This window comes from Drosophila suzukii, chromosome 2R (genome assembly GCF_043229965.1).
Source record: "Drosophila suzukii chromosome 2R, CBGP_Dsuzu_IsoJpt1.0, whole genome shotgun sequence".
Taxonomy (NCBI): Eukaryota; Metazoa; Arthropoda; class Insecta; order Diptera; family Drosophilidae; genus Drosophila; species Drosophila suzukii.
The window spans coordinates 6,280,403-6,304,241 of NC_092081.1; the positions used below are offsets into that span (position 1 = coordinate 6,280,403).

Here is a 23,839-nt window from a genome sequence, read left to right on the forward strand (position 1 = left end):
TTACGAAATGTATAGAATTGTACATACCGAGCTTCTGGTCTCGGTGAAGTTGCTCAGGTCGGGCGTGAGACCTGCACTACGTCCGCGCTTGCCGCGTCCCTTTGGAGTTCGAGAATCTAATTCTTCAGTTGGTGAATCACAGAATCTGAAATACAGGAAAAGAAATGAGTAATCAGCACTTCCAAGGCTAGCACTGTTGTGTGCAGTCCCCACAGATATCGAATTTCTTTAGTCAAAATAAACCACATACGTGGGAATCTTGATTGGCACATTAAGCATTTAACTCATAAATAATCCTGTTTGTAATCAAACAGAAAATGAATGCTACAGCTTATTTGGACTTAAAAAACTGTTTAGATTAACAATCACAAGTGCTTGAGGAGCCAATATGTATGAACTTAGATTCAGTACCTATTTACTTATTTATCCATTATATGGATACTTTTCAAACTGATCCCCATAAAATGGGTAGAAAAGATAAATCAAAATAAAAACTTGCAACATAATATTGAAAGGCATCTTTATTAATTTATCTAATCTCTACAATAATTTTGGAAACAGTTTGAAAAGCATATCACCGTAAGAGTCAACTCAATTCCCAGCCACACCAACTCACCTTGGAGGAGCCCAATCGTGTCGGGTGCAGTCGAGCAAAGTGCCCACGTAGGTCTTTCCCCGCCACGTGACGTTGACCACGAGAACGCCGCCCTCGGTCTCGTGCCACACGATCCCCTCGAGGGTTACGGAGGTCCCCGGTTCGCAAGGTCCCAGGCAGTCCGGTTCGGTGATGGTGCCCACCGAGGTACCGATGCAGATGTCTACCATCTCCTTGCCGCCGCCTGTTCCGCTAGCTCCGGCCTCGTGCTTGGCCCTTTTGGCGGGTGGCGATTTGGTATCCTCGTCGCCTGCTCCTGCGCTGCCAGCCGGCACCGAGATCGTGTGGTGCATGGTGGCTGAGATCATGCCGGGTGCCATCAACTTGGCCTGCGCCGCAGCACCTGCCTTGCTCTCCGATCCGCCGCTGCCGCCGGAAGTGCTGTTCTGGCCCTGATTCGAGTTGGCGACACTCCCGCTGTAACTATTGGAAGCGGCAGCCGCTGCCAGTTGGGCGGCAATGTGTGAGGAGATTTTAATGCTGCCGGCGGACTCCTTTCCCGGCGGTCCGGGTGCATTGGCACCTCCTCCCGATCCCCCCACGCTGCCGGCATTACTGCTGGCCAGTTGGGAGGCGTTGTTGGATGTGGCTCCGGTAGCCGCCAGTAGAGAGGCTGCCGCTGGCACCACTGTCGAAGGTGATCCGCCCGAGGGTGAGCCCGCTGATGGTGTGAACACACCCGGTGGCACTGCCGACATGGAAGATGAACCACCGGTTTGGCCAGCTGGGCCACTCGAATTCGAGTTGCCACCGGAGTTGGACATGTGTGCGGCGCGCCGGATGCAGGCGTGGTGAGAGCACGGCGCTCCAACCTCTCCGTTGCAGGAGCAGGTTGATCCTCCAGCTCCCGAACCGGAACCCTTTTCTGGCGTATCTTTCTCTCCTGCCGCTGAGGCAGCTGCCGCCGACTTGTCCACGGACATGCGATTGGAATGTGCGTTCTTGTCCTTGGTCTTCTCTCGCCGATGACCCGAACTGCCGCGCTTAGTGCCCTGCGGCGTGGACTGACTGCCGCCAGAGGAGCCTCCTCCGCTGGCATGGCCACCGGCATTGTTCTGGCTCCCTCCTCCGGACGAGGAGGAGCCACTCCCGGCACTCGCATTGTTCAGGTGCTTCTTGCTGCTGCCCGACGAACTGCCGCTACTGGAGGAGCTGCCGCTACTTGCACTGCTCGACGAATTATTGCCTCCCAGGGAAGACGCGTTGGTGGAACTGGAACCGGAGCCGGAACTCCCATCCTCGTTGGCCGAGTTATTGGATCCGGCGCCCAGGGCTCCGTTCTGCTGCTGGTCGGTGGCCTTCACAATCTCGTGCTTGGCCTCCGAGCTCTTGGTGCCCGGCTTGGTGCGCTTGATCTTCATTTTGAGTCCTTTGTCGAGCGTCGCCTGGTGGTCTATGGACATCTTTGCGCTCGATTTACCACTGGAGGAGCTGGAGCTGTTACCGCTACCGCTTCCGCTGTTGCCGCCTTGCGAACTCGGCGGCCCACCGGCGTTTGTGTTGTTGTTGCTCCCGCTACCGCTTCCGCTGTTCCCTGCGCTGCTGCCCGAGCCGCTGCCTCCGGTTCCGCTGCTGCTGTTATTGTTGTTGCTTGTGTTGTTGCCGCCGCTGCCGCTGCCCGTTTGCGAGGACATGCCGCCAGCGGAGAATTTGGAGTTCTGTTGTCCACTGCCAGCCACTGTAGCTGCTGCTGCTCCTGCCGACGAGGACACTAGGCTGCCGCCCTTGGAGAACCCGGCAAATGTCGAGGATGACAATGTGCTGCCGGCTCCAGCTCCCGCTGCACCGTTTGCGTTCCCGCTTCCACTCCCCGATCCACTCAGGGACTTGGAGCTACTGTTCAGTGGACTCGGACTGTTCAGTTGAGCCACCAAAGCAGACTTGTAGCCCTTGGAACTGCTGCCGCTGCTGCTCGAGTTCGAGTGATGGTGGTGATGGTGATGATGCTTCCCCGAAGAAGAGGAGGATGTGGAGGACGAGGAAGAGGATGATCCCTTGGCCACCACGTTCGCACTGCCACCACTGGGCGCTGCAGCTGCTGATGAGGATGATGAGGAGGAGGAGTTAGCTCCGCCACTGGCCACCGGCTGGCGTGTGAACTTAATTGTGGTTGGCGAGGTGGCCGACAAATTGCTGTGCAATGTGGTCTTGTGCGATTTATGCGACGATGATGATGATCCCGCCGCCGCTGCTGCTGAGGATGACGTGGATGAAGATCCGCTCTTAGAGGATGATGAGGAGGATGTGGAGGAGCTGGTTGCCTGCTTGGCATTTAGCGCGGTAGCCTGGTTGCCACCACCCGAAGAATGCGCCGACTTCTCGATGTCCGCGTCCAAGTCGTCCAGCAGCTCTGGTATGCCGCCAATGTTCCACTCGTCCTCGTACTCGAAGTTCGTGTCCTTTGACTCGCTCGAGTTGGAGCTGCTCGACGAGGAGAGCGACGAGGAGGAGGAGTTGCAAGCGGGGCTCTTGCCAGGTAGTTCTGTGGAGGGAGAAGGGGGAGAGAGGGATTAAGTGAGAGTTGCCGCGTCAGTGCAAAGGAGGCAGTGGCGTATAAGGGTTACATTTCAAATCTACTTAAGTTTTAATTTTTCTTTTTTATGCAAATTTTGAGTATAAGAAAGATATAAGATATATTCGAACCCTTTTAAAGTTGGTTTTAAATAATCATCGTAAGGGTTTATGAAGTATTTTTGACTTTTGAAGAACCATGATGTATTAAAGTAAATAAAAAAAATGCAAGTCCAAATGATGTTATGATAATTACAACAATAACCAACATGTGCTAAGGGATTATTTCGTTTACTGAACTACATATCTCACCCCCTTTCAAAACATGTAACCCAGCCTACGTACGCCACTGTTGATAAAACAGAAAAAGAGAGCCAGCGAGAGATTTGCAGTTACTTACTCGTGTTTGTGTGCTTCTTGATCGCACTGGAGTTGTTGTTGTTGTTATTGTGGTTGCTCCTCTGATTATTCGCCGATGCTGCTGCCGCAGTTGTTGTTGTTGCTTTCGTTTTGTTATTGAAATTCAGCGCTTGATTCGCCGTTGTCGCCGTCGATGTTGTTGTTGCTGCTGCCGCTGTTCCTGTTGTTGCCGTTGCTGTAGCTGTAGCTGCTCCTGCCGCACTTAAATTAGCTAACAATTTATTATTCTTAATATTGCTTTCTGTTGCTACGTTGCTGCTATTCAGGGCCACCTGCGAATGCAGAAAGAAAGAAGAAATCCAACAAAATAAGTAACAGCCGAATGCGTGTGTATGGGTGTGAGTGCGTGTGCGTGTGTGAGGAGTAGGGCAAGAGGAAAACTCCAAAAATCTCTCAAATAGAAATTGTAATTTCTTCCGCCGCTTTCGTTTTCGCTTTACCTTTGCCAACTTCTTTTCCATTCCATAACCATAATTAGCGCATAGTTTTGTGCCTATGTGATATTACTAATGTTTTAATTTACAGAAAAACAATAAACGAAAACAATAAATAAATAAGCAACGTCGTGTTCCTCTCGATTATTTTGCGCGAGCCTTCTCCGCGGCGTCCTTTTTCGACTGAAAACGGAAAAGCAACACAAAAAAAAAGGGAGCCGAGCCGGAGAGCAACCACCGAAAACGGCATGGGAGAAGAGAGGAAGAGAGAGAAGAGCGGCGGAGAGAAGCAGGCGAAAACAAAACGCTTTTAGTGTTGGAAAACGCTGATGGCCTGTAAGTAACTGACATTTATAGTTGTTCATTGATCTCGATTAGGTTTTTCTACCCTTTCGACTAATAAATCCCTGAACTACTGTCTTAATAAACCAATAACAAAGAGTAGAGAGTGTAGTTTGCTGGTCAGTTTCTTATCGCCTCCTTCGCTTATCGCACACTGCAAAAGTGTAGTGGCCACTTGAGAAAGCAGTCCGAAAAAAAACGCCACTCGAGTGGGCCAAAATGATGACAATAAAATAATTACGCTCTTATCGCCCACTAAATGTATAGAGTGGAAATGGAGGGGGCAGGTGGATAAACAGTGTTGTCGACTATTAGACACCCCATATAAGCTATAAACACTTGCCAAGAATAAGTAGCCAAACAACACTTTAATTACTGTCAATAAAAATATAATCTCTCTTTAAATTATTGTGTAGTCAAAAATAAAGAATCTTTAAATTTGAAATGACGTCTAAAAATGTATTTTTCAACTTAAACCGTTAAAATGTTAATACCTAAATTCTTTGTTGAAAATACAAATTTCAGAAGCCTAGTCTCAGGAACTATCCTAATAACATAAAATTTAAAACGATAAATCCAAACAAAAAGGAAATTTTATAAAATATCTGATAATCTACAAGGTGTTTAACCCTGATTAAATATTATCATTTTCTAATGGAACTAATTAATGGCTGAACAAGATCAAGTAATTATTTACTTACTATTCATACTTGGTCAGAGACTTGTGACCAAAGCACTTTTAAGTAGGCGTATCTATTAGGTAAGCTAACAACACTGGGTGGAATGTGGTGTGGATAGTTTTCGCATAAGGGGCTCCGAGCCCGAGGTGCGACAATTTGCTTACCTTATTCGGGTGGTGGCTAGTGTTCGCCTCGTTACGTCTCATTGACTCCATGCAGACGCAAACGATCGGGCGGCCGCACTGCGCGGGCGGCCCAAAGTACTACCAGTAGTGCCAAGGAACGTGCAGCCGGCGGATGAGTTGCTCAGATGGCTTGGACAGGTGCTGCGATTGCTGGCGCGGATGCGGATGACACGGCTCGTGGGTGGCGATGAGATGGGGCGCTGCCTCGTGTGACGAACTGTCGACTTGTTATCCAGGCAACAATGCAGGGAGACACAGGGCCTCGGCCCTCGGGCCAAATGGTTCATTTTCAAAACTGCAAGTGGAGACAGAACAAGAAATATTACCCGATTAGTACAGATATGCGGCTAGCGCTGAAATGAAAAGTACTGCCCCACTTGATCGAGTGCTCGACGAGATTAGAGTCTTGCCTTGTCGCTCTTTCAAGTGCTCAATTCAATTGGCCCCTTATCGGCGGCGATCGCCAATCAACGTGTTTGAGGTTAACTATAAAGCCTGGGCGACTGTGATTTACATGCACTGGTCTGAAATGGGACTGGGGATCATAATGTGTGTATATATAGATGGCATGGGAGGGGGACGATGGTGTGGCGGGCCCCTTAACGACCTGGTAATTAAAGCACTTTTGCACAATTTACTGATACTGATAACGCGACTGGCGGCCCCTCTGGTATACGAGTAATACTACTTCTACTCCCACCGATCTCAAGTGCCACCGAATATGGAGTATATGATTTAAACATGTGCGCGAGCACAGTAGCCGTTGCCGTTCCGATTTGCGATTAGATAACGTCTGCGCCGATGTCTCTGGGAATTCTACGAGAGTTTCTACACGTCTTTGCCACCCCGAAATCGTTGACGTCATCGTTCTCAACTCACTACTTGGGACTTTTTTATTTCAATGCAAATTAACAATAATGCCAGAACAAATGTCAGGCTTTATGGTCCTCAGAGCCAAATAAGCTAATAGTGACTTTAGCTGAAAATAATACACAAACATACTATATCACTTTGGAGATCTAGATAATGGTTCTAGCTTGATAGTAAAAGTATTTTGACTTATTGTTTATCTAAAAATATAACAAGGCTTAAAATATATTTTACCTGTAGTTCTCATTTAGTCTTTTTGTAAAATGCCCTAAAAGGAATATCGCAAATATTATGATACTATTTTTCCCCTTTGGTCGACAGTTTTTGTGCCCTCCTTTGTCAATTAATTTGATTGATTGGTTTGCATGAATCTCTGTTGATTCATTCATTTTTTTTCAGCTTCGTACGAATTTAAAGCAACAAAAACAATTAAATTTGCATGTGCTTAACATTTTATGATAATTAAGTGGCACAGACAGCAAAACACGCTTTTTTGTGTGTGGGCCGAGGATGGATTTTTTTTGTTGCCAACTTGTGTTTGTTTGTTTGTGTCACCCGAGTTATGTTCGCATTTTCATACTGAATACTGAAACTTAATTAATTGAGTTGTTGACTGTGCCCGGCTCGACAATAAAAGCTGCCCACACATTGCGTATTTTTACTGCCGCATTTAATCTCATCCAAATGCGAGTTTTAAGCCCGGACAAGAGCTTTTCAGTTCCCATGGCAATCATCTTTTATTCGCCGCTGAGCCCCTTCACTCGGACACCATTTAATCCGCTATTACGCACTCCACACTCTCTTGGCCATGTGGGTGGCAATGCGAGTGTGGCATGTGGCATTAACGTGCCAACAAGGGGTTAAACCCCGAAAGAAAAAAATTGGTAAAAGAAAAAACTAAAAAAAAAAATACCCATCCATTGCGATGCTTTTCACAGACGCCGCCAACAAACACGAAGATTGAAACACACCATAATTTAGACAAATCAATAAATTACTAATAGCCCCCGCTACTTCGCTCCTTTGTGCGATCGACATTCCACCGAATTCGACCGAGGTTCCAAGTTCCCCAAGTGGTACGGAAGGCACAGGGGCATGGAAAAAGGTAGGCAGCAGTTGGCCAGGTAGAAACTGCACGGCTGAAGGCACAAAGACAGCGCCGGTCATCGTTCAAGTCGTGTTTTAAATTGGGTTTGTGGCCAAGCTCCGATACCATAATACTCCCCTCTTCGTGGCACAGGAAGGGAAAAGATGGGAGAACGGCAGAGGGGGACGGACATCGTCTTCTTGTTATGGCCAAAGTCCCTGTCCGCACGTACTAAACATCAGGCAGTACCCAACCCAACCCAATAGCAACCAGAAAACAGATAGTGCTGATTCTAAAATGTTGACTGCAAACATTAGCTATCTTTATAGAACTTTGGATGTTGGGCAAAATTTTGGATGCTCTTTTTCTTAAGGTTCTAGTAGTATACCCTTAGTAAATCTTCGTACGAAATATTATCTTAAGAAATACATTTTTTAAAAGAGTACCTATAAGGGGTAGTGTATCTCTACGAAACTTTACCAATAGCTAACTTAAAATGGTTATACTATTTGCAACAATACCTAGCTTGCAAAAAATAGCTAGACCATTCAACGCTGGCGGACTTCAAATCAGCGGGAGAACATGAAATCGCCAAGATGATGAAGAAGCCGAGGAAAACGATGAAGAACAAGGGCTGTAGAGCTAAAGATTTACGGCAACATCGTCGGAAACATCGGCCGCCGTTCAGATCGTTCGAAATCGCTTGGCTTCATCGCCGTCGTCGTCATCGTCATCATCTTGGTTTTTTTTTTGGTTTCACAAGACGGTTGTTGTTGTACAAGATTGATCCTCGGCGGTTGCTAAATGAACGCCTCCGGGGAGTTGCCAGTGCGCTTTTATTAGCGTTTTTGATCCAGAATGGATCGTAACCACAGCAGCCAACAAGGAAAGTCGTGGAGAACGGCTATAGGTCCCCATCAGACACACACGCAGCTACTATTGTGGTCAAATAAATAGTGATGTTACACTAAATAACGTTAACTGTATTCATACCACTTAAGGGATTTTATTGGCTAATAATAACTAGAAAATTCTAACTTTAAAACAACCAGAACGGTTGATAATGCACGTTCTTTTTTGTTATGGGATCTTTTGGAATTCTACATTTATAATTCAGAAAAACTACACAGAGAAAATTATCTAAGAACATTGTTCTTGAATTGAGCACATTGTTCTTGAACTGAGAACATTGTTCTTGAACTGAGAACATTCGTTCTTAAAAACCGTGTAAGTACATTTTCGTATCAATATAAGAACGAAATGGTGTGAAGAGAAAAGTTAAATTGAGTTTACTTAACAACTTTTTGATTAGTATACACTAAGGACTGAACTAATAGTTTATTTGTACATACAATTTACTTAAATACCGCCAATTCAACTTGATTGGAGCAAAATAAAAACATATTCAACTTAAAAATGTCGTTCTATTTTTAAGAACATTTTAAACTCAGATTAGAACGTCTCTGTGTACAAATCATTTTGTTGCTATTTAAGACTCTTTAAAATTTTAAGTTTATTATAAAGACATTCAAATTCCTATTTTTATCTTTTAAAAAATAATAATTCTCTTAAATATTAAATTGCAATTGTATGGAGTTGTGATTTGTTTTAATGCACTATTATTTTGAGCTCTGTTGTGCCTCCACAATATACAAAAAATACAGACAGAAACTGCGTTTCGCTAATAATTCTTGGGTCTTGTTTCTGTTTTGATTCGACTCGAATCGCGATAATTTGATTTTCCCCAAGCACAACTCATGCGATTGCGTTGGTGGCGGCTGTTTAGTCTCAACACGCTCGAGGCGGCGGCGGCGGCTCGGCGTTCAATTAAATTAAGTGCAGCGGGTTCCCTTTTCGTTTTTTATTTTCCCTGTGGCATGCCACACCACCGCAGAACGAGATGTTCTCGAGTGCTGGCCAACTCAAGTGGCGATCATGCCACTTAGGCAACGGTCTGAAAACGAGCCTTGGATGGGAACTACTCAAAGACGAAGGGGCAGGGGCCCAGATCTCGATCCCCGGGGAAGTAGACACATTCAATTGCTTTTCCAATATATTGATCACTCGAAAGAAATGTGAGTGTGTGAGTGTTTGTTTGCGCCCCTTTTCCGTCCATTGATAGGGCATAGGAATTTATGACTTCATTCCCCCAACCGATCTTTTGTTCGTGTCACCAGCAATTTGCTGTCCTCAATTACGAGTGTTTTCCTTTGTGGAACCCGAATCTAATGAGTTGCACAGAAGAAATAGGGATAGGGATAGGGTGCAGACTCAGATTCTGGTCTCTATAATATTTCCCCGATTGGCGTCAAGAGAATTTTGCGTTATCGAGCCAGAGAGGGTTTAGTTTTAATTGTAATCCCTTGGGTAATGCGTATCGCAAGAATGTGAAATTCGGAACTTAAAAAATGGGGTATGCCATTAACTTTTTAATATATTTAAAAAACCCTCAATTTTGATAGCTCTCAACAAATAAGTAGTAAACATTTCACAAATAAGTTCTTTAAATATTGTGACAATCTTTAGGTCATTCATTACATGAACTGAGTTTAAATTCAAGGTTGTAAAATTTATAACTAATTACAAGCTATGACACAAGTATTGCGTGCATTTACCGATCTCCGATAAGCTATTTTATGTTTTGATAAATATAAAACAAGCTGAAAACATTCAAACAACTGCAATGTTACGAGCCTTTAGCTATATAAATCATGAAGAGCTTAGTGAGCTTAGTTACTTTTGGGCAAGATGCTACCACGTTCGTTGCTACCGATTATTGGAAGACTATGGCTAATAGTTTTATTAGCAACTCACTGCATTGGCAAGGTAAGAAATCTATTTCTACCTGTAGGGAAGTATAATAATAATGCTCGAGTTAACAGCGAAAGTGGGAATACGAGCCATTGTCTATTGAAACCTACAGTACGGATGAAAGCCTGCTAAAGATGACAGCAAGAGTGGATCGAATCGGTCGGGGAGAGTACGCCATTTCGGCCGAAATCGAATTTAAGTACGAACCGGATGAGAATACCATGGTAAGAATGGGGTTTTTTTTACTTCATAGTTATGCATTTCTAAAATAAAAAACAATGGTGTCCTGAAATAGATCCATTTAAGATCTCAGAATCGATCAAACAATCTAAGTTCATATACTATAAATCACTATAAGTTCAAGTAACATAATTTATACTTGTAAATTATTTTCAGGTTGAGGCAGTGGCCTATCGCAGCAGCTCCGGAGAGGAAAACGACTACAAGATTATTCCTTTAAGCATCCCGAAACAAAACTATGTCGAATTTATGAACAATAACTATAAGGACGTGGTGATCCCCAACCTGGGCGGATGCTCTAATCTGGTTAAGTTTGAGGATAAATTCGAGCCCCCGTGGCCCAAAAACACTTATAAACTGGAGAAGTGCGTGGCCGACAGCGATGGGTTTCCGGACATGGTTCCCGAGGGTTATTACAAGGTCAACTTTACCATGTCGAATCCCGTGGACTGGGGGTTCGTTCTCATCGTGAAGATCTCAACTAAATTTATGTAATCTCTTCGCTTGATTTGATTAATCATATATCTATTCAAAAAATACATTATCTATTTGAACAATCGAATATTAATGTAATATGAAATATATTATATATCTGTAGAATGTAGTTAGTTAGATTTCAATTTCAATAAAATCAGCTTCAAAGACATAAAATCTATATTATTGGTCAATTATAAGCACGAGCTTGTTAGTTTTAGCAAAAAGGGTTGTTAAACATTAAACAACATTTGGTTCGCAAGTAGTATTTCAAACATTTATTTGAAATCATTTTAATTGCCAAGCAAATAACATTCAAACACGATAAATCCGTGAGATAAGGCTTTTCCGAATATACGACCCTGCTATATAAGGCGCCTTGTTTTTCTAAAATGTATCAAATCCAATTCAAGCGAAATGGTAACCTCTAATTTGCTTTCAACTAAAATCGGAATACTACTTTTGGGTATACACTTGGCAGGGGCAGCAGTAAGATTGCTAAAATAAATATAGTTGACAATTACTAAAAGTTCTGCCCCTAGCGAAAATGGGACTACGAGCCTATATCACTGACCGCAACCTCTTCGGATGAAAGTAAGGCAAAGGTTGACCTGAAAATAGATCGTCTGGGGCGTGCAGAATGGGGGATGTCCGGCACCATAGAGTGGAAATATGATATGAATGTAGAATCTATGGTAGGTTACATCCAAATATGTATTTATACACTATACCCTTGTTCTTTACGTTTCAACAGGTTGAGGCCTCTGCCTATCGCAGTAATTCGGGCGATGAGAGCGACTACAAGCTGTTACCTTGGGCAATTCCCAAACAGAAATTCTATGATTACCTCGAAACCTACTACAAGGATGTGATCATAAAAAACCTGGGCCACTGTTCCAACCTTCCGCAATTTAAGGGAAAATTTCAACCTCCCTGGCCACAGAACACCTATAAGTTCGACAAGTGTAAGATCGATGGTGATGGACTACCGGATGTCGCACCACCCGGATTTTACAAGATTTTATTTACCCAATTTGGTTCTGGCCAGCCTACATGGGGTTTTACGGCGATTTTTAAGCTGACAGCCAAAGTGTTTTAGATTGTTACATATTCCAGGATCAAGAAGATCCATTTTTTTTTTATATTTCATTAATAAATAAATCATAATAAATATATACACTTTTGGCTTTTATAATTCACTCAAAAATTTAAGAAAGTTGATGCTTGGGAAGCTACTCCTTACACTTTTAAGAAGATTTAACAAAAACGATAATGGTAAAACTAGATATGTGCTTGCTTGATACCAACATATTTCATTTTTTTTACGGTTTAAGTTGTGGGTATGATTTTTATATTATTTGATATTCCCATGACCTTCAAATGACCATTACCAGGAGATATAACAAATGTAAATCATGTTTTCATAGTCTGATAAGAATGTCGTGCAACAATGCATTTCACGTTATTAATTCGTATCTGGGGTTGACTTTATAAGGCGAGACATGACCGTGGCCAGTTTAATATGGTCACAATGGCGTCCCTCCGCTTCTCGTTGGTTTCAATATTTTTGGGTGTCCTGCTGATCAATGGAATCAGAGCAGCGGTAAGTTCCGTATTTAAAAGCCAAAATCATCTATTTCATTTTTTTGCAGCGGAAATGGGATTACGAGCCCATATCGATCGATACCACCTCTTCGGATGATAGTTTGATAAATTTTGATATCAAAATCGTTCGCATTTCTCGCGGAGAATTCGGAGTAACAGCCAAAGTCGAGTGGAACTACGATACGACTGAGGAAACCATGGTGGGTAGTAAGCATTAATTAAGTGTATTCTGTATGGAAACAACAATTATCCTCAGGTGGAAGCCGTTGTCTACCGAAGCTCTTCGGGAGATGAAAATGACTACAAGATGCTCCCATTTTCACTTCCCAAGCAAACCTTTTACGATTACCTCAATACCTACTATAAGGATGTGATAATTAAGAACTTTGGCCCCTGTTCCAATATTCCGCAGTTCGAGGACAAATTCCAACCGCCATGGCCAAAGCAGACTTTTATTGCTGACAAATGCCTTATTGATGGCGAAGGGTTTCCGGATATCTTACCGGCCGGATTCTACAAGATTATATTTAATTGTACCGGAGCGGACCAGCCGTCGTGGTCCTTTACTGCTATTTTTAAACTAACTAACAAAATGTTTTAAACATATATAAACATTTATAACCTGTAACTGCATTACGAACAAGAATACAGACGGGCTTATCCAAAATTGTTTTTTCTACTGGAACTCTATTGTAAAAATTGTGTCTTTGATCCTATATGTACCTATCTAATCAGGGGTAGCGTTATATTTTATGTTTTCATATTTCAAATAAAATTTTTTTTTCTTCGAACGACTAAATCATATGAATACTTAGAAACGATCGGAAATTAATGGGAAAATAATATACAACAGCTTCGTGGTATTTGATCATATTCTTTACACTCTGGGGAATAATATCGATATATTTATACACAAATGTTCCAAATATTCGGTTTTTGTAATTTACGTATGATTTTAATTCCTTGATATGGTTTAAGCTGCCAGGGTATACCAAGTTCGGCTTCCGAAGGAAGCTTCCTTTTTTGCTTTTTATATTAGGGGATAATATAAATGTAAATCAAGTATATCTAGTCTGATAATAATGTCGTGCAAAATTACACTTTACAAAGTAGTAAATGTGGCCTTTATAAGGCGAGGTATCGCCGTGCTCAGTTTAATATGGTTCAAATGGTTTCCCTCCGCTACTCGTTCGTTTCAATTTCGATGGGCTTTCTCCTGATCAATGGAATCAGAGCAGCGGTAAGTTCCGTATTTGTATATATACCAAAATAATATTTTAAATATTTTATTTTGCAGCGGAGATGGGAGTACGAACCCATATCGGTCACTGGCATCTCTTCGAATGACAGTTTAATAAGTTTCGATACCAAAATAGTTCGCATATCTCGCGGAGAATTCGGAGTATCAGGCATAGTCGAGTGGAACTACGATACGACTGACAAAACTATGGTGGGTACTAAGCAATAAATAGGGATATCCTATATTCAATCCAACAACCTTCTTTAGATGGAGGCCGTGGTCTACCGAAGTTCTTCGGGAGATGAGAGTGACTACAAGCTGCTCCCTTTTTCCGTGCCCAAGCAATCCTTTTACGATTACCTGAACAGCTACTATAAGGAAGTAATAATGAAGAATCTGGGCCACTGTTCCAATGTTCCACAGTTTAAGGGCAAATTCCAACCGCCATGGCCAAAGAAGACTTATATCGCTGAAAAATGCGTTTTTAAAGCCGATGGATTGCCGGATATCATACTGCCCGGATTCTACAAGATTGTATTTAATTGCACTGGACCGAACCAGCCGTCATGGGACTTTATTGGTATTGCTAAAATAAGAAACAAAATGTTTTGAAATCAAAAAATGTAGTTGCTTACTTTTGGTAAGACTAGTATTTTTGAACCTAACCACTGTTCATGGTTTGATAAAAATGTCGTGCCAAAGTGCACATTATTAATAAATCGGTGAGGCTATAATATACTTCATATTTGTCAAATGTTTTTCGGTGTTCACTTAAGAGTATTCATTCAGAAGATCGTATCCATGATATAAAACAAGTATCAATTATATACATAGCCTGATAATAATGCCGTGCAACATTGCATTCCACGTTATTAATTAGTATATGGGGGTTATATAAGGCGAGACATGACTGTGCGCAGTTTAATATGTAACAAATGGTTTTCCTACGCTATTCATTTGTTTCAATTTTGTTCGGTGTACTGCTGATCAATGAAATCAGGGCAGCGGTAAGTTACGTATTTATAGATATAGAAAAATTATATTTGTAATATTTTGTTTTGCAGCGAAAATGGGAGTACGAACCTATATCGGTCGCTGGCATTTCTTCGGATGACAGTTTAGTAAGTTTCGATATGAAAATCGTTCGCATATCTCGCGGCGAATATGGAATATCAGCCACAGTCGTTTGGGACTACGATACAACTGACAAAACCATGGTGGGTACTAAGCATTTATTAAACTGTTCCTGTATAAACACAACAATTTTCATCAGGTTGAGGCCGTTGTCTACCGAAGCTATTCGGGAGATGAGAGGGACTACATGTTGCTCCCGTTTTCCATTCCCAAGCAATCGTTTTACGATTATCTCAATACCTACTATAAGAATGTGATAATGAAGAACTTTGGCCCCTGCTCCAATGTTCCGCAGTTCAAGGACAAATTCCAACCTCCATGGCCAAAGCGGACTTATATTGCAGAAAAATGCGTTTTTAGTGGCGACGGATTGCCTGAAATCATATTGCCCGGATTCTACAAGATTATATTCAATTGCAGTGGACCGAACCAGCCGTCATGGGCCTTTGTTGCTGTTCTTAAAATGAGAAACAAAATATTTTGATGTCAAAAATATAATGTGTTATGGAATATGAATAAATTTCAAAAAATTGTCAATAAGAAAAGAGTTGGAATATCTAAAATTGTATTGTCAGCTTGATACACATACAAATATATCTTCTTTTAATACCTTAAGCTGTAGTTGCACTACGAAAAAAACACATGGAAAAATTACACCTTAAAAAATAATATATTTATCAAATTTTAAATAAATATTTCAATAGTTACTTTTGTTTATGTCAAAGTTATGTAAAAAAAATACATAAACAGTTTTGTTCAAAATATGATTTTACGTTAGACAAGTCTAGTAAGGTAAGCACAATTTTAAAAAGACAAAACAGAAAAGAGCCATGACAAATGTTTAATTACTCGACGTTTGTTTCATTATGTAAATAAATTAGTTTTGATTTAGTTTGATTAAAATGTCGTGCCAAATTGCTCATTATTAGTCAATCGGCGAGGCTATAAAAACATAAAGCGAGTCATGCCAGTTCTAAGTTTCATATTGGACAAATGTTTTTCCGGTGCTCACTTGCTGGTATTTTGTTGGGTGTCCTGCTCTTCAATGGATGTGGAGCCGCGGTAAGTCCAAATTTCATATCCCATAAACATCGTTTAAATTGATAATTATTATGCAGCGCAAATGGGAGTACGAGCTCATGTCAGTCGAAACCTACAGTTCTGATGAGAGCCTAATGAAAATCGATGTCAGGGTTGAGCGCGTTGATCGCGGGGTTTATGGAGTAACCGGCAGTGTAAACTGGAACTACGATACGAGTGATGAGACTATGGTAGGTCTAACCCATATTATGGTTACCCTTAGATGAGTGGACTATTTTTCCTTCTTAGGTGCAGGCCAGTGTCTTCAAAAGCAATTCGGGGGATGAGAGCGACTACAAGTCACTCCCTTGGGCAATTCCCGCCCAATCTCTTTACGAACACATGAACACCTATTACAAGGATGTGTCGATGAAAAACTTTAAGCACTGTTCCAATGTTCCTCAATTCGAGGGAAAATTCCAACCCCCACTGCCAAAGCAGATTTATAGCGGCGACAAATGCGTAATAAATTGCGACGGGTTGCCTGATATCGTTCCTCCCGGATTCTACAAGATCATAATGAAATGCTCGGGACCAGGCCAGCCCACATGGAATGCTACTGTTATTTCGAAAGTAACAACCAAGATGTTCTAAACTTTATTATCTTTTAAAAAAAAGCGTACCTTTTTTTGTATTTTATAATTTGTTGAAATAAATTATAAGCGATTTTGAGAACTAAATACCCGACTACGTGTTCAGTTATTTTAATAATAATATTTAAATATGTTTAAGGAAGAGCCGTTAGTTGACGTCTTTTTATAATAAAGAACCAAAATAATTTACTAAGAAATATCTTAATAGTTTTTACGTTTAAAAATCTCAGCATTATGAGATCGAGATCGACTAATTAGCAAGCTATTGGCTCGTTATAGTTTACAATATTCTTAATCTATACATTTTTACATGTTTTTGGCATGTGGTCTTGTTTAACATGTTTACCAAAAATGTAACATTGGCTTATATAATTAATACAATTCGCAGACGTAACAGTGCCATGCAACCAGTCTGTGTTTGCTATATATATTCCGCTCCGGTTGAGGATCGGATTAGGTTTAACTTTGGCTAAATAATGTCGGGTTGCTCATTGCTGTTTTTTTTCGGTGCGATCCTGATTCACGGCTGTATTGCAGGAGTATGTCAGGATTTCCACCTATATATGCATCACCAGGATTTTTAATTGCTGTCCTAAAATTACAGCGCAACTGGGATTACGAACCCTTATCATTGACATCCTATAGCTCAGATGAGAATCTTTTAAAGATTACGACCAAGGTTGATCGACTGGGACGCAGTGAGTACGCGTTTTCCATGACGTTGAACTGGAACTATGATGTGGATAAGGACACCATGGTTAGTACTAAGGCGGCACTAATCTATCCTTACTAAATATTAAATTGATTTTCGACAGGTTGAAGCAGATGTTTACCACTGCTCATCGGGCGACGAGGAAGACTATAAAATAATGCCCTGGTCTATACCCCAACAGCCCTTTTTCGAGTATCTAAACGGCTTCTACAAGGACGCGTTCATCAAGAATGTGGGCCACTGCTCCAATATGGTCCAATTCGAAGGGGATTTTGTCCCGCCGTGGCCCAAAAATGTTTATATACTGGACAAGTGCGTAGCCAATGGCGAGGGACTACCAGATATCGCACCAGAGGGTTATTTCAAATTAGTTTATAAAATGACAGGGCAGGTTGAATGGGGTTTTACTCTGATCGTTAAGGTCGAACATAAGGTTATTTAAAGATGTCTTTTTTGGTGTCCAAAGAAATCCATCCCAATTTTTTTTTTGTTGATATAAATTTTACAATAATTTATCTAAAATAAAATTATGTTGATTTAATAAATTGTTCTTTAATTACATTTATTAAACTTTTGTGGTTTACATTTAAAATAAACATGTAAAATTAAGATTTATCTTTGGCTTGTAATATGAACTGGACAAGAAAAATTATCGTAGTTTACTTAATGCAAACAAGGAAAAGCATGTTACTGAACTCTTTCTAAAATTGGTTGTCGATCCCGTGTCGATCAGAAAGTTTAGATAAGTTTGACATGGTTTACCCTACATTTAATCGTATAAATTTTCACAATGTAAAAATGTGAACACAAAGTTTCCGTGCCATTCAGTTTTAAATTTTAATTCGATTTAAACGACTATATAAGCAAGAAGATTTTCAAATACTAAGCCAGTTTCCTAGAAATGTTTTTTATTAACGTTCCTTTGCTTTCATTTGTGTACCTTTTTGGAACCCTATACGATGAATGTGCAGCCAGGGTAAGTTTAAAAAATTATTTGTTTAATTTAAAAAGACTTGAACCTTTAATGAGTAATTGTAAAACATTTTTGTTATGGTTATATTAAATACCTTTCTAAATTGAGTCATATAGATAATTTTAAAAAATTTGGGGATTTAAGTAGTTGTGTTATTTTTATAGACCAATTGGGAGGCCACGCCCCTTTCGATAGGAGGAACGAGCACAAATCCGAGTGCTATGGACATGGATCTGCGACTTGAGCGCATTTCGAGGTCAGAGTTCGGTTTTTCTGGCACATTCTTCTGGAATATTGATATGGACGACAACGTAATGGTGAGTACTGGAATAATCTGATAAGAAGTCCTATTAACCAGTTAAATGTACTTTCCAGGTCGAGATGCGCATTTTGAACAGCTACTCCGGCAACGAGGCCGACTACAAGCTGACCCCCTATTCCATCCAACCGCAGAAATTCATTGACTACATCAACACCTTCTACAAGGACATGCTGATTCCCAATCTCGGAAACTGCACCGATATGCCGAGGTACGATGACGGATATGTACCGCCCTGGCCCAAGGCGACCTTCAGTTTCACCCGCTGCAGCCTCAACGGCAAAGGACTGCCGGATATTTTGGCCGAGGGCTTCTATAGGGGCGAGGCCATCATCACCGCCCTACCAACTGTGGCCGTAAACATCTCGGTCACTCTGCGGATCAAAACGAAAATGTTCTAAATTCCGAACAATTAAATCGCACAATCCTCCCCGTCTATTGCCAACTGTTTTTGCTTTCGGGCATTCCCAAGGTGTGAGCCGAATTCCAGCTGCGACGAGATCGTCATAAAGTCCGGCGGACTCACGGGCCAATAAATGAACCGGGCCAGGTAGAAATCGCTTTAAGCCAGCTGACGTTGGCCAGCCAGGCAGGCAGTTCGAGTGTGAAATTGGCAAGACATGTTTGGAAACTGTTGTGGTTGGAAAAAAAGTGTTTGTGGTGGGGTTGTCAGAGGGGAACGCCAAGGAAAAATTGCACAAAGTGTCGCCTGCAGAGAGAGAAATATCATATAGGTATCACAAAATCAGATTACTAACTTGATTGGGAAAAATGCCAGAGCAACTTGACTGCATTTACCAGTCATATGATAAGTAAGTGATGATGATCAAATACTGGAGCAATGGATATTACTTATCTAATATCTCTAAAATAACATTCAAAGCATAGAAAGTCTCTTGGATTTTTTCTGTGCACTTTCCCCTCGTTTTGCCCCCTTGAAAATGCAATTCGAGTTGCATTTCAAGTGAAAACTCTGCACAGTTGCCTCGGCTAATTTATTGCAAATTGTTAAAAGCTACAACGACGCTGCTGCTGGCTGTCAACTGATGACAGCAGCATGCGGCTCCTCCCCACTGAAACCCCCTTCTTCCTAACCCAAACTTGTGGCCGCTGCTGTGTTTTCCCCATTTTCAGGCTGCTCCCCTTGTTGGCTTGGGGGAAAAAATTCAGTTTAGAGTGAGCCACATTCGCATGGAAATCGTTGGCAATTTCACAGCGAAGCAATAAAGTCACAGATCTTTGAAGAGCTTTATTTAAAGTGTATGTGCAGATTGAAGAGCTGAAACTGTTTGGATTTTAAAAGCATAAAACGCGCTTAGTGCTTCCAATTTAATGAGTGTCAGGTTTTATTTTAAAGGCGGTTGTAGTAAGTTGAGGTTTAAAATACTTTGCATTTAATTTGGAATTAGAATTTATTAGTTACTCAAAAGTTTTATATTTCTGGTACTAATTCAACGTTCCATTACATTAATTAATGCCATAAAATTTATCAAATTAAGCACTTATCTGCACATCTAATATGGTTTTCAATGCTTGACTTTTGTGTAAAAATGTTTATTTTGCATTACAATCGAGATGGCAATCTAACAACGTTTTAAAAGCCAATTAATATGCTGCAACGAAACGCGGCTCACCCTGATTAGCATACAACAACGGCAACGGCAATGGCAACCAATTTGCATTTAGCCACCATCCATCTAACTCACACAGACCCCATCGCCCCACAAAACCCCCCGAAATGTCCCATCAGATGGGGACTTGAACATTTTGCGGCATTGACAATATCAAATTGTTATCTGGCATAAAATAATTACAACGTTTTAATGCAGACAAAATAGTTGTCGTCGACGATTCGACGGTTGCAAGTTTCTGTGGCTTGCTGTTGATGTTGATGTTGCTGTTGCTGTTGATATCATCGGTGTTGTTGCTAGTTGTTGCTGGTTGCCTGCTGCTTTGGCTGCCAAAGTTTAGCTGCCAATTTGAGTGCCAATAAAAGCGCGTGTGCGACAGCAAAGAGATTTCATTTTCAGCGGACAACGTTGCCATGGTTAGTTCTAGCTGCTGGTGCGCTAATTAACCAAAAACGCAGCCAATTAGTTGGACTAACACGGAAAAGTTTCAGTTCCATGGAAAACCCAGGGGAGTGCTTGGTGCACAGAGAAAAAATGGGTCAATATCACTTTCTCTTGTTGTTTTCAAACATATTTATTGTTTGAAAAGCTCCCCGCAAAGGAATTTTTTATTATTTTATATATATATTTCCGGTATATAACAGAAATTAATTTGGGGAAACCATGTTGTTATTATTCGTCAGGAAATGTTATTCAAATATTTAAAAATTTAACCCGAAATGATAAGAAATGATCCTTATCTCAACGGAATTACTATTACTCATACTACATGATTTTTTTTTCTAAAAACAGTGATATGAAACATTTTCAATTGATATACTCAATAATTAAAATTTTTTTCAAGTGTCAAAAACTCAATTGCCCGACTTGTTTTTGAATTTAGATTGCGCGATTTCACCAGATAGTATAGTACTAGGGACACTAGTTCAGTGAATCAACATTGTGAGCTAATTATTTCGATTGCCAGTGAGATTGTTGATAATTTAAATCGCTGTTGATTATTTGTAATGTTTTTAACAAGCTGGTGGCATGTACAAAACCACATACATAAAACACCATGATATTGCTCGCAAAAATTCCAAATAACCGGAATAATTATTTTAACGGTTTTGTTAACGATCTTTTTTATTATTATAGCTTATCAACGAGTTCACTTAAATAATAAAATCCAAATGGAACTTGTTTCAAACAATCTGTTGATTAAGATCTTATGAATTTTATAAATGCTTTGATCCAATTCAGTTAGACTATGCAAACATTTTAAGTTGGCCAAGTTTATTACCAACATTTCCTTATCCCAACTAATTAAACTGAAAGATCTTTGCTAAGTTGCCCATCTTAAATTCTCCTTCAATTTGCAATGCTCATTGATTGAAAATTTGCGAAATGAAATGCATTAGACTGAGGCAGGCAAAGGTTAAATTATGTCTGCATTCACAAAGATGCGGCTACAATAAACAAACAGAAAGGGGGCAAAAGGGGGGTTAGTCAGTCAGAATGCAAAGCTTGTTAAAATTCATGTAATGCATTAACAGAGAACAACAACCACAAATTACACACACACACAGGGGGTTAAGGCGGCCAAAGGGGGCCAAAAGGGGGGCTGGATCTACTGAGTCAAAAGGCCGACGGGCTGCAATGAAAAGGCAATTAAAGCGCAGAGGCTGAGGGGCGGAGGTTCCCAGGGGGCCCAACAGAGGAAGGGGATAATGCTGCTGCTGCTGTTGCCGTTGCAGCAATCAATTGCATGCTTCAATGGACAAATATACGAGCATAGACAAGTGGAGAGCCAGCTCAGATAGACATGGCCGATACGGACGCCAAAGCAAATGCGTTCGCTCAACTACAGTGGAGCATGCCTACAGGAAACTCTCAAGTCTTCTGACTTATTTCACAAAAACAGAAGGAACCGAAAATAATTATATTTCAGAATGTTTTTTTAAGAAACATACGATTCTTTTATTATACGTGATAAGTACAATATATTCCCAAAGAGCCTTCCAAATAAAAGTATAAAATAAATATTTTCTCGGTCTCTGCCAAAGTCTTCATATATAAGAATTTTGTAGAACACAGCATTGAACCCCCATATGTCGACAAATTTTTTTTTTTTAATAATAGGGTTATAGTTGTTGAAGGGCAGTCGAAAGAAGTTGCATTCATATTTTTAACCATTTCCCGCACGATTTTGTTAAAATTCGTCTGCACAAATTCAGTGTTCATACCGATGGCCCACTGTATCTGCGTCTGTTCATCTGTATGTTTGCAGCCACATCTGCGAGCGTGTGTATCTATGAGTTGTCCACGGCAGACACCCGTGGGACGGACGGAAAAGCGACTAGATGGACTCAACTAGATAAAAACCTTAGTTGGCTTGGTGCCCGGCCAAAATGAGGAATACAAGTGGGGCTGGAGAGTGGGGGCTTTGAGATGGGTTGGGTTGGGTTTGGTTGTTCGGCTGTTCGGTGTTCAGTGTTCGAAGCTCGGAGCTCCAACCGTCTGCATCTTCATTCGCCTCCTTCGACGGCGGCAGTCAAGTGGAACGGCACAAAAACTTGTTAACTTTTTTCGCTACAAAAGGTCCGGAGAGTGCCAAGTTGAGTCAATCAACTGGCAACCTGCTCCTGCTCCTGCCTCTGCCCCCGCCCCTTGCCCCACCACTCCATCTGTGCTCACTTGGCAGCAATTAATCAAATGGTAGACCCCGAATCCAACTCGCAGCCTCTGGCTTTATTATTGCAATCAAGTCATTTACCTGCAAAACGCTTAATTATCACTTTTTGGGGCGGCAATTAGCAATTAGCAGACAAATTCTTCACATGCCACGCCCCATTCCGGGGACTACTACTCTACTCCTTTCGCTTCTTCAGAGGCTCTCGTCCAAAGCCATATTTCTCGCCATACAAAGGACTAATCCCGGCCAGCAGTTGGTGGGCAGACTCATAGATGGTGTCACAATTGGCCACCTCATCGGCCACATTATCGAAGTCATAGGCCACGATCCGATAGCCGGCCCGGCTGAGCTCAACACAATAGATGACCTGCTCCAGGGTGCGAATATTGATGTAGGCCACCCAACGGCAGTGGGGCAGGAACTCGGCCACGATCAAGTGGTCCGCAAAGTCCTGGCACGAGTCCACCATCCTTTGGGCATCGCGGAGAGCGTGGAAATCGTTTTCGTCACTCTGGACGAGAGCCATTTGGGGAGCTTTCTACATATATTGGAATTTTGAGCGAAACAACTAAGGATTTTGACAGATTGACTAAAAGTGTTTCATGTATATAAGAAAGAAATGTATATACCTGATTAGTTATTGAAATATTGTAACTATATTAATCAAGTCCTTGTTTGTTATAACATTTCTTCAAATTAAAGCTCACTATCTATTTGAACAAAATCCCTTCTAAAAACAAGACCATTCCATTCACATAGAAACGCATATTTTGTACAACCTATTAAGCTGAAGGGTATTAAAAGTATCAAGTCCCCTATACACCCTTCTCGCTTTCAAGACATTTTTCCGTATTATGCATCCGCTTAAGTTCTCGTGCGGCTCCTCTGAAACGCTTCACCCCTTTTCCGATCCCTCACCATATATCTCCCTTGACTTCCTCTACTCAGAAACCAAGCTCAAGTGCTCCGGGACCTCGGGGTCTTAGTCTCCTGACGATGCCTGCTGCCGCTGGAAAACAAAAAGGATAAAAGAAAAGAGTCTCTGGCTCAGACTCATGACAATCGAATAAGGAGTGAGGCGAGGGCATGGAAGACATATAGGGGATAAGGGGTAGCCTGACTTGGTGTGATTTGGTCCACAGAGAAAAAGTTGTAGTTCGGTATAGTTT

The 23,839-nt window shown here is 41.4% G+C and overlaps 10 protein-coding genes across 15 annotated transcripts in view; 8 read left to right on the top strand and 2 right to left on the bottom strand.

The window, feature by feature from the left end:
• The window catches only part of sbb (scribbler), an 87,344-nt gene that overhangs the window by 4,891 nt on the left and 58,614 nt on the right, over positions 1 to 23,839 (bottom strand). For 3 of the 6 annotated variants that reach the window (XM_036814002.3, XM_070994733.1, XM_070994732.1), the window contains 4 exons: positions 5,207 to 5,522; positions 3,567 to 3,858; positions 617 to 3,137; positions 28 to 145 (listed from right to left, as the gene is read on the bottom strand). In XM_036814002.3, the coding sequence (XP_036669897.3) occupies positions 28 to 145; positions 617 to 3,137; positions 3,567 to 3,858; positions 5,207 to 5,257 (2,982 nt within the window). In that variant the 5' untranslated portion in view covers positions 5,258 to 5,522. Of the gene's footprint in view, positions 1 to 27; positions 146 to 612; positions 3,138 to 3,566; positions 3,859 to 4,026; positions 4,210 to 5,206; positions 5,523 to 23,839 lie in introns of those variants that run through there. The other 3 variants (XM_036814004.3, XM_070994734.1, XM_070994735.1) reach the window with 3 other exon arrangements.
• Positions 9,853 to 10,839, top strand: LOC108017900 (uncharacterized). Its single transcript, XM_017085070.4, has 3 exons — positions 9,853 to 10,010; positions 10,067 to 10,219; positions 10,392 to 10,839. Exons 1-3 carry the CDS (start codon positions 9,933 to 9,935, stop codon positions 10,728 to 10,730), a joined length of 570 nt encoding a protein of 189 aa, XP_016940559.3. The 5' UTR covers positions 9,853 to 9,932; the 3' UTR covers positions 10,731 to 10,839.
• Positions 11,097 to 11,884, top strand: LOC108017901 (uncharacterized). Its single transcript, XM_017085071.4, has 3 exons — positions 11,097 to 11,198; positions 11,252 to 11,404; positions 11,464 to 11,884. The coding sequence occupies exons 1-3, from the start codon at positions 11,127 to 11,129 to the stop codon at positions 11,806 to 11,808; spliced, it is 570 nt and encodes a 189-aa protein (XP_016940560.3). The 5' UTR covers positions 11,097 to 11,126; the 3' UTR covers positions 11,809 to 11,884.
• LOC108017722 (uncharacterized) lies at positions 12,216 to 12,993 on the top strand. Its single transcript, XM_017084832.4, has 3 exons — positions 12,216 to 12,312; positions 12,362 to 12,514; positions 12,571 to 12,993. Exons 1-3 carry the CDS (start codon positions 12,232 to 12,234, stop codon positions 12,913 to 12,915), a joined length of 579 nt encoding a protein of 192 aa, XP_016940321.4. The 5' UTR covers positions 12,216 to 12,231; the 3' UTR covers positions 12,916 to 12,993.
• On the top strand, positions 13,421 to 14,293 carry LOC108017910 (uncharacterized). Its single transcript, XM_017085079.4, has 3 exons — positions 13,421 to 13,554; positions 13,612 to 13,764; positions 13,822 to 14,293. The coding sequence occupies exons 1-3, from the start codon at positions 13,474 to 13,476 to the stop codon at positions 14,164 to 14,166; spliced, it is 579 nt and encodes a 192-aa protein (XP_016940568.4). The 5' UTR covers positions 13,421 to 13,473; the 3' UTR covers positions 14,167 to 14,293.
• LOC108017721 (uncharacterized) lies at positions 14,495 to 15,303 on the top strand. The gene is made up of 3 exons (XM_017084831.4): positions 14,495 to 14,561; positions 14,619 to 14,771; positions 14,828 to 15,303. The coding sequence occupies exons 2-3, from the start codon at positions 14,688 to 14,690 to the stop codon at positions 15,170 to 15,172; spliced, it is 429 nt and encodes a 142-aa protein (XP_016940320.4). The 5' UTR covers positions 14,495 to 14,561; positions 14,619 to 14,687; the 3' UTR covers positions 15,173 to 15,303.
• Positions 15,607 to 16,380, top strand: LOC108017904 (uncharacterized). The gene is made up of 3 exons (XM_017085073.4): positions 15,607 to 15,750; positions 15,807 to 15,959; positions 16,018 to 16,380. Exons 1-3 carry the CDS (start codon positions 15,682 to 15,684, stop codon positions 16,360 to 16,362), a joined length of 567 nt encoding a protein of 188 aa, XP_016940562.3. The 5' UTR covers positions 15,607 to 15,681; the 3' UTR covers positions 16,363 to 16,380.
• Positions 16,788 to 17,612, top strand: LOC108017907 (uncharacterized). The gene is made up of 3 exons (XM_017085077.4): positions 16,788 to 16,900; positions 16,966 to 17,118; positions 17,177 to 17,612. The coding sequence occupies exons 1-3, from the start codon at positions 16,838 to 16,840 to the stop codon at positions 17,513 to 17,515; spliced, it is 555 nt and encodes a 184-aa protein (XP_016940566.3). The 5' UTR covers positions 16,788 to 16,837; the 3' UTR covers positions 17,516 to 17,612.
• LOC108017720 (uncharacterized) lies at positions 17,931 to 18,801 on the top strand. The gene is made up of 3 exons (XM_017084830.4): positions 17,931 to 18,049; positions 18,211 to 18,363; positions 18,422 to 18,801. The coding sequence occupies exons 1-3, from the start codon at positions 17,975 to 17,977 to the stop codon at positions 18,764 to 18,766; spliced, it is 573 nt and encodes a 190-aa protein (XP_016940319.3). The 5' UTR covers positions 17,931 to 17,974; the 3' UTR covers positions 18,767 to 18,801.
• Positions 22,706 to 23,330, bottom strand: LOC108017905 (protein GSKIP homolog). Its single transcript, XM_017085074.4, has one exon. The coding sequence runs from the start codon at positions 23,194 to 23,196 to the stop codon at positions 22,846 to 22,848; it is 351 nt and encodes a 116-aa protein (XP_016940563.2). The 5' UTR covers positions 23,197 to 23,330; the 3' UTR covers positions 22,706 to 22,845.